Source organism: Pinus tabuliformis, chromosome 1_2, assembly GCF_031772625.1.
Source record: "Pinus tabuliformis cultivar Carrire ecotype Pingquan chromosome 1_2, CPIR1, whole genome shotgun sequence".
Classification (NCBI taxonomy): domain Eukaryota; kingdom Viridiplantae; phylum Streptophyta; class Pinopsida; order Pinales; family Pinaceae; genus Pinus; species Pinus tabuliformis.
In genome coordinates this window covers 499,253,306-499,271,201 of record NC_142298.1, presented here as the reverse complement: position 1 = coordinate 499,271,201, position 17,896 = coordinate 499,253,306, and the positions used below count along the sequence as shown (strand labels likewise).

The following is a 17,896-nucleotide window of genomic DNA, read 5'->3' as shown; positions in this document are numbered from 1 at the left end:
TGAGGTGTGATGGAGCGACAGTGGCAGAGCTGAAGTGCCAAAGTCTGAGGCAGCGTAGTGGATGTTGTAGCAGTGCGAGAGGCACATAGTAATTTGCAGCAGCGCAGTAGCAGCAGAGGTAGCTTCTGCATCACGAGGCGTCCAGACTAACCAACATGTTAGTTTTGGGTGAAGTTTTAGTTACTTCTTAGTAACTGAGTTGCAGTACAGCAGTTAGCAGTGGCAGTGCTATGGGCAGCATGATGCAGCATTTTGAGAGGGAGATGCAGTACATATGTAGCAGTGACAGTGGCAGAATCATGGGCAACAGTACAGGAAGCAACAGTGCAGTGGATGAAGGACAACAGACCAAGCATCAACAACACAGAGGACCAATGCACTGGATCAATGTAGTACTTTTGTTGGGAAGTATTACTAGAGCACATTCCTCGCTTAGAGGGAGTGTTGATTTTGGGTAGCATAAAATGTGCTCTAGCTCCGAAATTTTGATGGGTTAGAATACATGAGATCTCCAGAACGCCGAAATCATTTGGAGAAATTCCACCCGGATGATGAGTTATTAAAATAATTAATATTTTTAATGGGTTCCTAAGTCTAAACTTAGGAAAATAAAAATACTAATGGGTATTAATAAGAATATGGGTGACAACTGGGACCCCTGCATGGGCATCTTTTTTTGGGTTTACTCGGACTGGCTTCCCCTCGGTGGGCAGTCCTGTTTCAATTTTCATTGACTAATCATGACATAACTCTATTCAGCACTGCACAGGCCGGAGCCTCGTTGTATTTTTATTGTTTTTATTAATAGAATTAGCATTACTTAAGAAAAAAAATAAGAATATGGGTGAGAAACTTCTAAGTGATGAGGATTAAGTCTGTTTTAATCATAATCGTTGATTAGGGACTTAATCTTGGTCATTGATTTATCAACAGGAAAAGTATAAGAGGAGGCTTGAGGGTCAGTTGGAAATACACTTGAGAGATCAAAGAGTTCAATTTTTCTGGGGCGAGGGTTGTTGAGAAAATCGAACAAGTGATCTATTGCAATGAGAGGGGAAGTTCGACAGAGGAACTTCATGTCCAAGACTAGGAATACATAGCAGAGAGGCAGAGAAGCACTAGGAGAGCTCTGACGCAGTGACGCAGAGGGAGAGCTCTAACGCAGTGATGCAGTGACGTAGAGGGAGAGCTCTGACGCAGTGTCACAGTGATGCAGAGGGAGAGCTCTAATGCAGTGACGCAAAGGGAGAGCTCTGATGCAGTGTCGCAATGACGCAAAGGGAGAGCTTGTTAATCTAGGTTGTCATTGATGTCAATATGGCAATGTTTGTGATGGAAAATTCTTGTGACATGTGAGGTTGCCCATTGATGCTCATTGATCATGATATTGCTCATGGAGGATCCAAGGATTGAATATAAACATAATAGAAACAGTGGAACCGGGGAGGAAAGATATCAAAAGCCATCATAGAAGCACTATCGGAAGAAGAGCTATTGGAGCAGTGTATCAGAAGTCATAGGAGTGAGGAGAAGCCACAAGAGCGACAAGCCAAGACAAAGCAGATCTATCGCATATGCCAAGAGTAAGAGCAATATCGGAGGAAGGAATAAACCGTGGAAACCTTTTAAAAGTTCACAGTGCATAAACCGGAGGAGTTAACATATCATATCAGCGGGTTCTATTATATGCCACCGCACAAAACCCCCAATTGTGATTTGATATGCGGACCCGACCGCTCCATTAGAATACACTGTTATGTTATATCACCTCTACCTCATCGAAACTTTCATATGACAAGTCTTAACAAGATGTCATGTTAAAACACTAATTGCGATATGTACTGTGGACCTGATGGTTCCATTATAATACACCTTAATACTATATCGCAGTGTTGATAATATCGGTATCGGGAAAATATCGGCGAGGGTCCGGAAAATATCTTATCGGAAATATCGGCGAAAATATCGACAAATATCGGCAAGCATAAAAAATGCATAATATATTCATTTTTTTCAGATTTCTAAACATATAAAGCAATAACAACATGAAATAAACACATTGGCACATAAATATGAAGAAAACACTGATATATATGATGTCAAATAGAAATGATACATCAAACTTCAAAGGCGATACCAAATCCTGCTGATCCCTGATAGTGATAATTGTCCAATCAAGGACTCAAACAAAACAACATCACATATATAAAAGTTTAAAAGTATTTCATCATCATGAGTTATAAACTTATATGTAGCAAAAGTTGCAAAACAAATAAAACTAGCAGCTATCTATCAGCTTTCTTTCTGTCTTGTTCAGCGATTGCTTCACGAGCTTTTTGTATAACCTCTGCACTAGAAACCATACAAGGCATCACATCTGCTGCATCATATGCAGAGAGTTTAGCCAGATGGTATTTCAATCGTGTAATCCCTCCTGACATCTTGGTCCCACACAAGTTGCATGATATATATGCCTGATTTGCCCCACCAACAGCCTCCCCATACTCCCAAAATGGGTCCAAGGCTTTTGGCATATTTGACATTTGTAGTGAACTAATTCAAACCTAGGGCACAAAAAAAACAAAAAATTGGCATTAAATGAGTATAACTATACAGTGCCCAGCAAACACTCAAGAAACTATTTTAATTTTTAAAGCAACATCTTCATGTTCAGAATTTAAACAACAAAAGCAAGCATAAAAAATGCATAATATATTCATTTTTTTCAGATTTTTAAACATATAAAGCAATAACAACATGAAATAAAGTTTAAACACATTGGCGCATAAATATGAAGAAAACACTGATATATATGATGTCAAATAGAAATGATATATCAAAGGCGATACCAAATCGTGCTAATCCCTGATAATTGTCCATTCAAGGACTCAAATGTGGAGAACCAATACAAAATAACATCACATATAATAATAAAAGTATCTCATCATCATGAGTTACATGTAGCATAACAAATAAAACTAGCAGCTATCTATCTACTGCTCTCTCCCCCTTTTACGGGAAAACATGATGGGCTGTTTGTCAGGCCTGCCCCTAGTAGTAGAAGGCCCTGACACTGCCTCTGCACCTAATGTCAAATAATGAGTGATAGGCATGGAGCTATGCTCTCCTATATCTATAGCAGATGGTGTTGATGTTGATGCTCCCGCAGTGTCCTCCTCCAGCTCCTCCTGCTCCTCCTCTAAGTGCTGCTGCTCCTCTGACTCCGAGTCCTCCTCTTGCTGCCCCTGCTCTAATGGATCATCTGCCACTGGCTCCTCCAACCATGAAGGTGACTCCTCCAATATGGGCTCCTGAGACTCCACCCTCCACGGAGACAATACATCAATATTGTCTAAGGAAATGGCATCTGGATCCACTGGTGATTCTATTTGCCTCACTCGAAGTCGGATGTTGTAATGCACATACACCAAATCGTTGAGGCGTGCGAACTCCAACCTGTAAGAGTGTCAAAAAAAGTAATGAGTCTTGACTCTTGACTCTTGACACTTGAAGGTCATAAATTAAAAATTAAAAATTACAATAAGTGTAATTGCTCAACTGAAGGCTTGAGTTCAAAGTTATACCTGTTGCGCTTTTTGGCGTGTATTTTCTCAAATACACTCCAATTGCGCTCACACCCTGAAGAGCTACATGTTTGACTCAAGATTCGTATAGCCAAATTTTGCAAATTTGGTACCCTTGCACCATAGCTTCGCCACCAAAGATCTACAACAAAATAATGAAATAAAAAATTCAAAAACTTAAAAGTTAAAAGTTAAAAGTTAAAACATAATTAAATTCAAATTTCTAATTTCTAATGAGTGATGACTTGTCACTTACGTGGCATGAAGAGGGCCCTTTCCTTAATGGCATCATCAAAGCCAAATAGGCCAACACAATCCTGATAACTATGTATCTCGCGGCTGATTTTGCGACGAAGCTCAGAATCAGGTACCATCCTCTCAATACAGGAATGGAGCCCTTCCATCACCTCGCCATCAAAACGAAATTTGCATTTGTATGCAAATGCAGGGTTGAGGAAGAGTGCTGCTGCATGAATGGGTCGATGAAGCATCCCTGTCCACCGACTATCAATCACATCCCATAACATCATCTGCCTATTAAGGCCAGCAGAACCCTTGTCTGCATAATAGGAACGAATGGCCTCCTTGGCCCTATCCATGCCCTCATACAAATAAGGCATTGCAGGCTTCTCTCCATCCACCAATCTAAGAACCTTTACTATAGGTTCGCTAACTGCACATGCTTCTTGTACTCCACGCCAAAATGTCTCAGAGTACACCATTTTTTCAATGGCTCTCCCATCAGGTCTCCTGCTGTATCTACAACCACGCCAATCATCAGACACAAACATTTGCTTCAACTCGTACTGACATCGAAGCAAAGACTGAAGAGTAATAAAGGTTGTGGCAAAACGTGTGATGGCAGGACGCCGCAACTCCTTGTTTCTAGTGAACCTCCTCATAAGGCTAAGAACAAAAGCATGGTTATAAATAAACTTGGGGATGCTCCTAGCCATATCAACTGCCTCCTTGATGAAGGAGAGTTTCCCCATATCCTCAAGCAACAAATCAAGACAATGCGCTGCACATGGAGTCCAGAACAATGTGGGATGCCTCTCCATAAGCATTCTGCCGGCAGACACATAATTAGCTGCATTGTCTGTTACGACTTGCACCACATTCTGCACACCAATCTCCTGAATGAACCCATCTAACAACTCACATATCGTTGCTGCATCTTTGATATGTTCTGATGCATCCAACGATTTAATAAACATGGTACCTTTAGGACAATGTACCAAGAAATTTAGAAGGGTCCTACCCTTCCTATCTGTCCAACCATCAGACATCACTGTGCATCCAGTGACTTCCCATGTCTGTTTCAACTCCGCCAATCTAGAGTTGATGTCCTGTTTTTCTGCTTGAAGAATTGGCCCCCGCAACTCCTCATATGTGGCACTTTTGTACCCTGGGCCCACAACAGCAATAGCATCACACATTGGTTGCCAAAATGGATTGGTTTTTGTGATGCTGAGAGGTAAGTCGCTCCAAAAAATACACCTCCCCATGACTCTATCTGCTTCTTCCTTCTCCTTTTTTTTATAAAGCGATTTTATGCCAGGTTGTGCTCCAGCTCCTGTTCGTGGAACAAAAAATGATGACCTCGCATTCACACTAGCAGTAGCGCTAGCATGTGATGGTGTGCCAGTTGTGGAGCCCCTCCCACTAGGGCCAGTAGGGCCACTACCCTGAACATCAAAATCAGGAGAAGATATCCCAAAAGATCTACCTGCACGTTCAGCTTTGTTTCTTTCCGCCTCTTCCTTCTTTCTGTCCTTTTCTTCAATTGCCTCAAGAGCTTTTCGTATAAGCTCCGGACTAGAAACTTTACAAATGCCAACATCATGTCCAGGGAGTCTAGCAAGATGGTATTTCAGTCGTGTAACCCCACCTGTCATCTTGTCCCCACACAATTTGCATGAAAGATATGCACGATTTGTCCCACCATCAGGGATCCCATACTCCCAAAATGGGTCCAAGTTTTTTGGCATATTTGTATTTTGTAGTGGGCTAAGTTGCTAACTCAAAAGGAAACCTACAGCACCAAAAAAAAATTGGAATTAGTAACTTAATAACTTAATAAGTAATATGAATTTACGAAATTCCATGGGTGCAGGTCTCAATATCAAATCCTCATTCTTCAAAGACAAATGGAATAAACTTTAACAAAGTTCTACAAGAAAAATCCAAAGGTCTTGAAAGAAAATTAAATTTTTAATAGCCTAGCTTTACAGGTAGGTTTACAAGTATGCTAGGTTTACAGGTATGCTAACTTTGGCAGCAGAGACATATTTAAATTTGCATTATAATGTGCATTGAATGCTCAACAGATATACCATAAAATCCTCCAAGAAACCTCTTAGATGCTGGTAACTTTTCTCAAGGAAAGATTTTGAGAAAGTATTATCTCGAAAAGACAAACAGTGCCCTCCATATTCATACAAATATATGCTGGTCATAACCATCCTTACACCAGTTGCATCAGTTCTTGGTTCTGCCTCATCAGAATGCCCGGAAAGTACAGCAACTTGTCCTCCAAGATGGATCCAAAAAATGCGAAAGTTAGTCTGCCAAAATAGTGAAGAAAAGGCCCCAGAAGGTGATCCAGTTCAGCTACAGGTAGTCCAGTTACCAGTATCATCTATGCAAGGCACATCATGGTCATAAAAATAACTGGTTATTTCTCCACAACAAATCATATTTCCAACTTCTGCTTGAGGATGAAACAGGCTGTATATACTATAAATATTTCAAGAGAGTACTAATCATGAAAAAAAACCAATCTGCAACTAACTCTGCCATAAATTATACTTCCTCTTCTAAGTTTGAGAGTGAAGATGTGCTGTAATTGTGCCTAACTGACTGCTGGCTGTTAAATGTCAAGACAGGTATGAGATGGTGTAGCAACAGCTCTATAAAATTTCCCTAGGAAAAGATATTATAGCTCTAAATCACGTGTCAAAGCTGGGTGAAAATTGAAATATTCAAGGATAAAAACTGAGAATAGAACAAGCACTAGCACCATACATTTGCCACTCAAACCTGAAGAAGGAACCAGATATTCACTAGTTTGCTGATCTGTTTTTAATTTAAGGATGCATTTGTTGAAAAGAAGCCAAAGATACAACATAAATGGATTATTCATTAGATTCGAAACACCCAGTCACAGTATGTCTAACTGAAAATCTTCGATCTGCCATACAATACTGAGCTAACAACCTCAGAAATTGTCTTATTAGACAAAGCCTTAAAGGCATTCCTTAGATAAATAATACAGGAGTTAGGTGAAAGTTGTATATTGTTCAAAACTTCAATCATCATCTAAAGGCTAAGTCTATATGTCGTAGACAGTCTTGGAATAAGTTAGTGTGCATGAACGGTGAACCAAAATAGTGTTAGATGGTGGCTCTTGAACGGTGAACCATTGTATAGACTCTAACGCTGGGGCATACCTGTAAAGTTGTAAACCCTCTGCAGCCAAAGTTCAAACTTCAAACCCTCCGCAGCCACCGTTCGTAGCGTCTCCAGCTCTCACGAAAGTTTGAAACCGAAATGGCTCATTTAGGGCCTAAACCCATTTTATAAAGGCTGCCCGGCGATATTTATGGTCGTCTCGCGCTATTTGATAAAATATCGCCGAAATCTCGTGAATATCGCGATAAATTCGAAAATAGCGAATATCGCGATTTTTTCGGGGCGAAATTTCGGCTCGCCGAAAATATCGCGATATTTGCGAATATAGCCGATATTTCGGCGATATTATCAACACTGCTATATCATATCGCATCTGTCGTACGAACTTTCATATTGCAGGTCATAAATGTCACGGTAAAACCTCCGATTGTGATATCATATTGCGGACCCGCTGCACCACTATAACATGACTTTATACAATATCGCATCCGCAATATCACTAGTTTCTAAGGGATGTCAAACCGCCGATTGCGATAAGGTTGTGGACCTGACGGGTTTATTAACAACTGCTTAAGATCATATCGCATCTGCTCCATCGGCAGTAGTGGAATCACTATGTTATGTGCAAACCTCCGAAAATTGCGATTGCGGGATTAAAGGAATAACTCCGATTTTCATGAATGTTGCGATTGCGATTAATGTGGGACCTCCATGTGGGTATAGCCTTGGATGAATATTAAGAAAAAGGGCCTCTTTGATAAAATATTTTAATTTGCAAACTCATAAGTCGGCCTCTCCTCCAAATGAATGTGTCTTTTGGTTATCGACAAAATTCATATATATACAAGTTGAAACGCTTCACTTCAGGTAACGGATTTTGGGCATCTATCATAGAGAAGAAGGACAGTTCACAACTCGTGAACGTGAACTAGCATACGAAAAAGGAAGCCAAAGGTTGAGTGAATGAAAGTGGAAGCCAAAGGTCGAGCGAGCGAAAAAGGAAGCCAAAGGTCAAGCAAACGAAAGTAGAAGCCAAAAGGTCGAGCGAGCGAAGAAGGAAGCCGAAGGTCTAGCAGAAGAAGAAGGAAACCGACGGTCAAAGATTCTATTGACTGGGTTATTTATTGAAAATCTCGGACTTGTGTTTGACAGTGATTCAGATAACAATTCAAAAGGACGCTTTATGGATCTAAGAAGATTATATGAGTATGAATAGGGATGTTTTTAATTGAACACACAATATGAAATTGCGACAGTCACTCCTCTAAAGAAGTCATTCTTGAAGCAGTTACTCCTAAAGCCTCACTCCCGAAGTAGTTACTTTGATAGTTAAGACAGAGGGTTGAAACAAAGAGTTGTCTTTGTGCAAAGCTTAGTACAGTTCATTGTAGACACATTGAAGTTTTGTGGAGACTATTGAAGACCATGATGTATTAGTCATCATAATGTGACTCGGAGATTTTGCTTGGGTATAATGAAGAGCAATGGTGATACCTTCTATGAAACAATGTTGTCATTAATGATGTAGCATGGAGACTATAGTGAAGCTATAGATTGACAGAACTCAATGAAGAAGATTTTGGGAGCAGAGAATTACTTCCAAACATATCTAGACAATATATAGCAGAGGGTTGGAGCCCTTGGGGTTGGTGCCTTAGAATTGGAAGGATTGGTGTCCTTGGAGTTGGTGCTCCTAAATCCAAGGTTGGTGCCTTAACAAGATAGGGTCGGAGCCCTTGGGGTTGGTGCCTCAGAATTGGAAGGATTGGTGTCCTTGGAGTTTGTGTTGCTCAATCCAAAGTTGGTGCCTTGACAAGAAAGGGTTGGTTCCCTAGAGGTTGGAGCCTCACAAAAGACCAAGTTGGTGCTTGGCAACATGTTAGAGCCTTATATATATTGTACCTAATTTATTGTAAAGATTATATTAATAAAAGCATTTATTCCTATTATTCATTTTGTGTTCTAGATATAAATGATTTAATTGGTAAAAATAACAATTGAAAAGAAATATTAATTCACCCCCCCAGTATTTCCAACAGAGCTCTGACGCAATGACGCATAGGGAGAGCTCTGACGTAGTGACGCAGTGCACAACTCCTAAAGGACGTGACACAGTTCTAGCGCAGAGCTTGGAGCAACCATCGCTGCCCAGCACTGGGAACAACGCAGTCACCTGCACAGTTTGTTCATCTGTCTTTGGATAGAGGTACTTCTGCCAGGTTTATTCTCTGTTGGGTGAGATGGATTTGGCACCCTAGTTGTATTCAGAAATCTGCTTAATAATACAAACCCTCTATATGTTGCATAGGTTTTACCGAATTGGGTTTTTCCGAGGACGATTGTCAAAAAATAACGGTGTCCCTTATGTATTTGTCTCATTTTATTTCGGTTCATGATCTATATGTATGTGTAGTCTGCAATAGTGTTATCATCGTTGTTTAAATAATTAAATAACTTGTTGAATGTAAAAACAAGTAGGAGATGATAACCCAGTGATTGCAGTAGGATTTTTTATGTGTAGATTTAGTAATTTTCACGCACCTTGGTTCCTATAGGCCCTAGATGAGCCTCCTTTCATGAACTCATGATTGTCCCAATACCTAGTGGGTGATGAACTGACTGCCCCCCCTTAAAGGGGTGTATCCACTGCTATACTTTGCACATCATGCTCTCATTCCTTTGAGCCCCGAGCAGTTAACCAAAGAAAATCATAAAAGGCAAAAGGCATATGAAGGGTGGAAAAATCAAGGTCAGGGTAACTCATATACCACAATTGGTCCCGCTTGGAGACATTAGCACATGCCAAATCCCACTATGGAAGGGCATGCCATTATGAAGTGCCCACTTCTTTTCCATGGTTTCTAAACTCTTTTACTTGATTTATTTAAGGTCTTGGTATGTTGGAAGGCACAGGGACGCATTAGATCTTATGCAGGATTGCATATGGTCTCCATTTTGGGTTTGGGCTCCCTATATGGAGTCCTAAACCCTTAAAGTTTTACATTGGCACATGTGGGGTGTGTGTAGAGATCCATGGGCCTCCACAACAGCAAACAACATTCCCTGGATTCCCAAAGTCATTCAGAGATTGCTCATGTTTCACCTTTTGGACTAGGTAGATGCACTTGGTTCACCATGCCCATCTGGCCCCATAGTTACATCATGCACTTGGCAGATGACCTAGAGCTGTATGATGATGTGGCTTCACTTTTATACCATCATCTAAGCCCTTGTAGATAGTCTATAAGCATCTTTGATCTGTTTGGAGATCCATGAAGATAATTGTGTGCCCCCACACCCATTTGGGAGTACCACGGGTTTATTACTTGGAGAACAAGGAGCCAACCCCTTGTCCATTTCTTTTGGGAGTCCTATTTAACATTATGGCACCTATGGACTTCATTAGATCTCCTCTAAGGCTCAACGACACCTATTATTGATCATTCAACCCTCTTGAGAAGCTTTACCCTTTTATTATTGAGCTAGTTTGGTGGGCTTGTCACCAAAAGGTTGATATTATGCACATTATTTTACTTTAGGGGCTACATTAGGCCAAAATTAAACAAATCGAATTCATTAGGCATTGTATAAATACATGATGAGTTGATTCATTCTCTCATAGTTACTTGGATTGGATCATTCTCTCTTGTGATATTTTCCCTATTCTTTTTGGAAGACGAAATTGGATGGATGGATGAATTTTGATGTTTGGAACTCTTCATTTTTGTCTTGGAGATTCTATATTGGCATATGACGATGATTGGATATACTTGTTTTCACATGTAAGTTCTCTTTTAATGTTATTTTATCTTGTTCTTATGTCGCATGCATGTCATCGGGGAATTTTGCTATACTAGGTTGAAATTTGTTTCTTTTCTTGTGTGAAATTGTGGACATTTGTCTTTTTATAGCATTGCATCATGTCATGGGCCATGTTTGAATAAGTGAATGTTCCTAGAGATATTTTTATCTTGATAAGTCATCACATATTGCACATCAAAGTATAAAGAACTTGAAGCAGTTGTCTCATGCCTTAATTACCATGCGAAATTGTTCTAAAGGCCTCCTTAATGAAGTAAAACCGTCCCAAACATTGGAATCTTCTTGACTCCATTTCCCCGAAAGGAAGGCACTGGTCCTGCATAGGGGATCACCTTAAAGCATATTTTTCTCACCTTTCTCTCTTTTTTACTAGGCCTAGCCTGCATAGGTCACCTAGGGCATCAATTATCTCACAATCTAGTCATCCACACACTTCGATTTTTGGTTCACAACTGCGCTGGAGTTTACTCTAGAGGCCCTCCAAATTTGAAGAAAATCTAATATGCGATCTCTAGATATTGCAAGCCCTAGCTCAAGGACCGTTTCTTGCCCTAGGTTTCCCTTGAATAGTGACCTCGTTTGGATCATTGCATTCTATTCCAAGAAGATTTGTCCATTTATCCTCTTTTCTTCACAATTAGGTCAAGCCCATCCTTGAGTCACCATTCACGCTTGCTTGACCTAATTTTAGGTCCGCTTGGTCCCATGTGGTCCCACAACTTTTCAAAGACAATCTCATAATGACCATTCAAAAACCAAGTTTTCACAATGGTTTTTACGACTGGGTCCCTCCTTCACAAAGCTTATTTGTAAAATCTAGCCCCTGAAACTCCCTTGGCCCTTCTTAGAGAACTTTACACCTTGCTTCCCAAACAAACTAACCATACAATTCTCTCTCTTGAATAGGCCTTAGGAATCACTCCTTATCTCTTCATTGCTTCATCCTTCTAGTGATTCCCTTTATATTGGGTATCCTCCCATTGGTGAAATTCCATAAATAAAAGGGAGCTTTAGCTGAGGTGATAGTGGGTTATTGCTCCATTATTTCCCTTGACCTAGTAGTTTCCCTTTTAGAATCCCTTACTTGGACCCTTGCTAGTTTGAGCGATAACATTTTGGCATCGTTGTTGGGGACACGGGATGTGTGTTTTGTTCCCCATTCGAGATATTGACATATCATTATTGGCGACTCCATTAGAAGAACGAAGCCCTAGTTCTTCATTAAACTTTAAGGTCAATGCTTGTAGGGTGAAGCAAGCATTTTCTAGGTATCTTTAAATTCACCCTGATGACTCCTACATATTTTACATGTATATCTCAAATAGGGTGTCTTTCTTTGATGATTTTCTTGCTTCAGAGATCACTAGCGTCCATGGGCACCCTAATCATGTCGCAGGAAGGATGGTACATGGGGTTCTCGTGTTTGATGGTGATCCACTCTCTACAATTGACCATGTAGAAAGATTTAATGCACATACTTCAAAAGAAAAGTGGTTCACCAAGATGTCCTTATGTTGTTGTTCATGGGATCTCTCAGTGGTCATAACTCATGGTTGCATTATCACGAACCTAAGAGCTCTATTGAGGAGTTCATTAATGGCTTTCTTGGACATTTTCAGGTATACTCTGCATTAAGCATCCAAGAGGAAGCCTTCATCGAGCATCATCAAGACATTGAGAATCTAAGTAATTAGCAAGAACACGAGTCCTCCTTGGGTCCACATGATGAAAAGGATGATTTTAAGAACACATGTGCTAGGAAGGATGAGTCTATGGAAGATGAAGTTGAGACTAACCTTACCTTTCTAAAGGATATTGCTCCTGATGACTCTCCTTTTAAGAACCTTGAGGAAGGTGGTGCTATTATGATATTGCTCCCGATGACTCTACTTTTAAGACCTCGGCCAAGGCATGGGTCGAAAAGCTGGATGCTTATTCCTAGTTGAATGAAATGGCAGAAGGAGAGGCAATCAAGATTGCCACATTGCATCTGGAAGGGGAAGCCCACGGCTGGTGGTTCCATGGATTGACCATGTTGGGACATGCACAAGTAACTAACTATGATGATTTCACCAAAAGGGTGTTGGAGCTGTTTGAGAGGAAGGATCCGGAGGAGTATTTTGGGGAGGTGACAAGGATCAAGCAGACCCGGAGTGCAGAAGCCTACATTTCAGAGTTTCTGCAATTGTCTATGATGGTGCTTGATTTGTCAGAGTCTAGGAGGATCTTTATGTTTATGGATGGGCTAACAGAGCCATTGTCTGGATTAGTGAGGTCCAACAGGCACAATACATTATAGGATGTAGTTGGGAGAGCCCGAGATTTACAGGATGCCCTACCTAGGGCTCGGGCACCATTACCCCCTAGACAGGGTTTCTAGCAGAGGGGGAAGGACACCAGTGCTCCACCGCCGAGGGCCAATCAGGGGTGTGCGCAGCTAGATGAGGAGAGCCGGAGAGACCTCAGGAGGAGGAAACTGCGCTTCACTTGTCAAGAGCGATGGGCACTAGGGCACAAGTGTGCAACGGACAAGCCCACTACTTCGAGGTCTTCTCTGATAGCGATGTAGAGGATGAGACCTATTTTGAGATGAGTGGAGAGGACAACACAACATCTCCGGGGGGACAGCCACCACCACCAGGGGGATTTTTCTTTGCGCTTACTGGAGGGATCCTTGCATCACTGTGTGGGCTACCCAAATACTTGACTAAGAGGACTAGAGGCACTTTTCAGGGGTAACGTGTATTAGTTCTAGTGGACAATGGGGCTACCCACAATTTCATTGATGCTCAGTTGGTTTAGAGGAGGGGCATCACAACTGAGTTTGAGGGATTCTCAGTTCTTTTGCCTGGAGACAGAACCATGCAGTGCACTCGCTATGTGCTAGCCTTTGTTAGTGACCATGGGGAACTACTCCATGACATATCATTCTTTTGTAGTAGATGTACCAGACACCGAAGTGGTGGTGGGAGTCCAGTGGCTCTATACGCTTAGCAAAGTCATAATAGATTGGAGGAAGTTGGAGTGGAGTTTGTAGGGTCAGATGGCAAGACTGTGTTGCTTCAGGGGATGCACTCAATCCCACCACAGATCGTTTCGGCCCACAGGATAAAGGCTGACTTGAGACATGGAGACATTGAGTGGGTTGTGGAGTTGAGGATCTCAGAGGCTGGATGAAAGCCCAACCCACCACATCTAGAGATACAAGCTATTCTTGACAAGTATCCCGTTGTATTTGGGGACATATCACCGGGTCAATCACTTAACCGGGGATTTGAGCACATTATCGAGTTGAAGTCGGGAGTGCAGGTCATTATCAACACTCCTTATCGACATCCCAAGGCGTATTGGGATGAGATCGAGAGGGCCATCCATGAGCTATTGGCAATCGGGCATTTCAGGCCTAACTCTAGCCCTTTTTCCTCATCAATTGTGTTAGTGAAGAAGAAGGGCGGGTCCTTATGAATATGCATCGATTACCGAGCCCTCAAGAAAAAGGCACTGAAGAAACGCTACCCCATTCCCTATATAGATGAGTTGATGGATGATTTGAGGGGAGCTAAGCTCTTCTCGAAGATTGATTTGCGGTCGGGGTACCATCAAATTCGGGTGAGGGACCAAGATTTCCCGAAGACAGGATTTTGGTGCCATTATGGGCACTTCAAGTTCCTAGTTATGCCCTTTGGGCTGACCAACGCACCAGCTACATTCCAGTCATGCATGAACCACATGTTTCGTGGGCAGTTGAGGAAGTTTGTACTGGTGTTCTTTGATGACATACTGATTTACAGCCAAACTTGGGAAGATCATTTTCAACACCTTGAGACAGTACTACACATTCTAGAGGAGCAGCAGTTCTATGCCAAAATATCCAAGTGCGAGTTTGGATTGACCAAGATGCTTTACCTAGCGCACATCATTGGGGAGGATGGTGTCAGAGTACATGAGGAAAAGATAAGGGCTATCCGAGATTGCCCAGAGCCTCGGAATGTGACCGAGCTGAGGGGTTTCATGTGCATTCGCATTTATTACAAGTTCAGGAAGCGCTTCTCCCAATTAGCCGCACCCCTCACAAACTTGACAAATAAAGGGGCTTTCGAGCAGACCACTACAGCGCAAGAGACATTTGATCGCCTCAAGGAGATCATGAGTAGTTCTTCGGTGTTGGCACTTCGTGACTTCACTTAGCCTTTCATGTTGGAGTGTGATGCATCAAAAGTGGCTGTGGGGGTCGTGTTGATGTAGGGGGGCACCCCATAACATTTGAGAGTCGGAAGTTACTGCCCCATGAGCTACTATACTCCATCTATGATAAGGAGATGTTGGTCATTATGCATGTGTAGGCCAACTTCAAGCAGTTTTTGGTGGCGAACAAGTTTAAAATCAAGACCGATCACAACAGCCTCAAGTTATTTTTGGAGCAAAAACAGTTGCAGGAGAGGTAGCAAAAGTGGGTGAGCAAGCTCCAAGCATATGACTTTGACATTGAGTATGTCAAGGGGCAGCAAAACGTAGTGGCTAATGCATTGTCCAGGAGGCCAACCACTCTTTCCATGATGAGCATCGCCTCGGATTGGAGGGTGCAGTTATTAGTAGAGTACTCTAAGGACATGTTTGCGTGTGAGGTCCTTGATGGGTTGGTGACAGATGACCGATATCGGGTGATGAACGAGGTGATCTACTATTGAGACTGGATCTACTTGGTACCCAATTCCCCACTAAGGGAGAAGATTCTATAGGTTGATCACGATTCACCATTAGCAGGGCACCAAGGGTTCAGAAAGACATACCAGGCCATCAGGGAGCACTTTGCGTGATGTGAAAATTCTATCACTACAACGACTGATTTACTTTACCTAATTATTTTCCAATAAGTTATTTATGAAATTCCTTCAATAAACAATAAAATAAATTATGTTGCAGATATCACACCATAATACAAAAACAAACACATGCACAAGAATCAACACATTGACACAGATATTTTGGACAACAGTCCCTGGAAAAACCAAATGTGGGAAAACCGGTGCAGCAAGGGAGGATTTCATTATTCAACAATTCTTTAGTACAACAGGTGCCAAACTAGCCTACACAACAGAGAGAAAATTCTCCATCACTTCTCCCAATCTCTGCATCAGCCTGGCTAACCTCTACGTAGCTCAGGCACTCTGTGTCAACCCTTGCCTCTCTACGTCAGCACTGGGACTCTCTGCGTCACCCATGCAGGCCCTCCAGTGATTGCACAGTCTGCTGCTACCTCTGCGTCTGCCTCTCCAATGTCTACGCTAGTCTTTTGGTGTTGTTACCAACTCTCTGTTCCGTACTTGCTGCTTCCCACTGCTCTCCAGACCACTAGTTTGAATTTATCAGCTAACCCAACTCCAGAAATCAAACTGATTGGTCTCCCTCAGTGCATTCTCCAACTGACCCTCAAGCCTCTTCTTATACTTTTCTTGTTGGTCTATCAACTGCCGAGATTAAATCTCTAATCAACATCTAAGATTAGGTTTGGCTCGATCCATGACTTTTGGACCCTTCTAACCCAGTTTTATATTAATACCCATTAATATTTATTTTTCCTAAGTTTAGACTTAGGAACTTCATTAAAAATATTAATTATTTTAATATCTCCCAAACCGGTTAGAATCTGCCCAAACCATTTTTGGGTCTTGGAGATCTCATGTGCTTTAGCCTCTCCACCAATTTTCATGGCTAGAGTACATTTGATGCTACCCCAAATCAACACTCCCTCTTAGCGAGGATTGTGCTCTAGTAATACTCCTCACTGAGTATCACCCTGATCATCCAGCATCGGTCCCTGTGCTGATGCTAGGCCTCTCTGCCTAACATCTTCTACACTGTTGCATCCTGTACTGCTGCCCATGGCCCTGCTACTGCCACTGCTACATCTGTACAACAGCTCCCTCTGCATCTGTGTTGTTGCTGGTCCTTTCTCCCAACACTTCATCTGCACTGCAACTCCCTTTGCATCCGTGCTGTTGTTGGTCCTTCTTCCCAACACTGTATATGCACTGCAACATCACACCCCCATTTCTACTACTGAAATGGATTCCTTATCATCCCCATCTTTTCCTTGAAGCAATCAAACTTTGTTCTTCCAAGGGTCTTGGTGAAGATGTCTGCCACCTGTTCTCTTGTCAGAATGTAGCTCAAATGTATAGCTCCTTGTTGGATACAGTGTCTGACAAAGTGACAACGAATATAAATATTCTTTGACTGATCATGAAACACTGGATTCTCAGAGAACTTGATTTAACTTTGATTATCGCACATGATCCTAGTCGCCTCCATTTTTCTTTTGAATAGGTTCACAAGCAGTTTTCTAAGCCATATGGCCTCACACGAAGTTGTCTTCACCACCATATATTCTGCCTCAGATGAGCTTAGAGCCACAAACTTCTGTTTGCTACTGCACCAATAGGTCATTCCTGCCCAATGTTGAAATAGTACCCAGAGGTACTTTTCCAATCCACTGAACTTCCTGCCCAATTTGCATCAGTAAATCCACTCAATCTAATATCCTTACTCCTCGTGTACAAGAGTCCATAATTGATTGTTCCCTATAAATACCTGAGAACATGTTTGGCTGTTGTCCAGTGCGCCCTCTTTGGTTCCACCATGAACTGACTGAGGGTGTTGACAGCGTAGCAAATGTTTAGCCTGGTATTGACCAGATACATCAGGGAACCTATGAGCTACTTGTATAAGGTGGGATCAACATCCTTGTCTTCTGATGCATCAATCTTCTTCCATTTGGTGATCACTGGAGTAGCCATAGGTCTACAGTCCTCCATCCTGAATCTCTTCAGGATTTCTATAGCATATCTCCCTTGCCCAAGGAAGATCTCTCCCTTTTGCTGCCAAACTTCCAACCCTAGGAAATAATGCATTCGTCCCAAGTCCTTCATATCGAATTTTGTGGCTAGATTCTTCTTCAATCCTCAATAAGCTTAGATGATCTTGTCAGAAATAGATCATCCACATACAATACTAAGATTAGTGGCTCATTCTCTACAACTAGATAGTAGAGATTTGGATTTGCGTCACTCTTGACA

General features: G+C 41.8%; 2 protein-coding genes across 2 annotated transcripts in view; both read right to left on the bottom strand.

Annotated features, from left to right (window-relative positions):
- The window catches only part of LOC149206525 (general transcription and DNA repair factor IIH subunit TFB2-like), a 486,113-nt gene that overhangs the window by 325,687 nt on the left and 142,530 nt on the right, over window positions 1-17,896 (bottom strand). The window lies entirely within an intron of this gene.
- On the bottom strand, window positions 2,810-4,074 carry LOC149206526 (uncharacterized). Its single transcript, XM_089393736.1, has 3 exons — window positions 3,841-4,074; window positions 3,585-3,726; window positions 2,810-3,456 (listed from the first exon to the last, which is right to left on the bottom strand). The coding sequence occupies exons 1-3, from the start codon at window positions 3,986-3,988 to the stop codon at window positions 2,994-2,996; spliced, it is 753 nt and encodes a 250-aa protein (XP_089249862.1). The 5' UTR covers window positions 3,989-4,074; the 3' UTR covers window positions 2,810-2,993.

Excerpts from the sequence above, each read along its gene's own strand:
- LOC149206526 (XM_089393736.1), bottom strand. The coding sequence starts at position 3,988 with ATGGAAGGGCTCCATTCCTGTATTGAGAGGATGGTACCTGATTCTGAG. Across the intron at positions 3,727-3,840 it reads AAGGGCCCTCTTCATGCCAC|ATCTTTGGTGGCGAAGCTAT; the intron begins GTAAGTGACAAG and ends ATTTTGTTGTAG. Across the intron at positions 3,457-3,584 it reads CACGCCAAAAAGCGCAACAG|GTTGGAGTTCGCACGCCTCA; the intron begins GTATAACTTTGA and ends ACACTCTTACAG.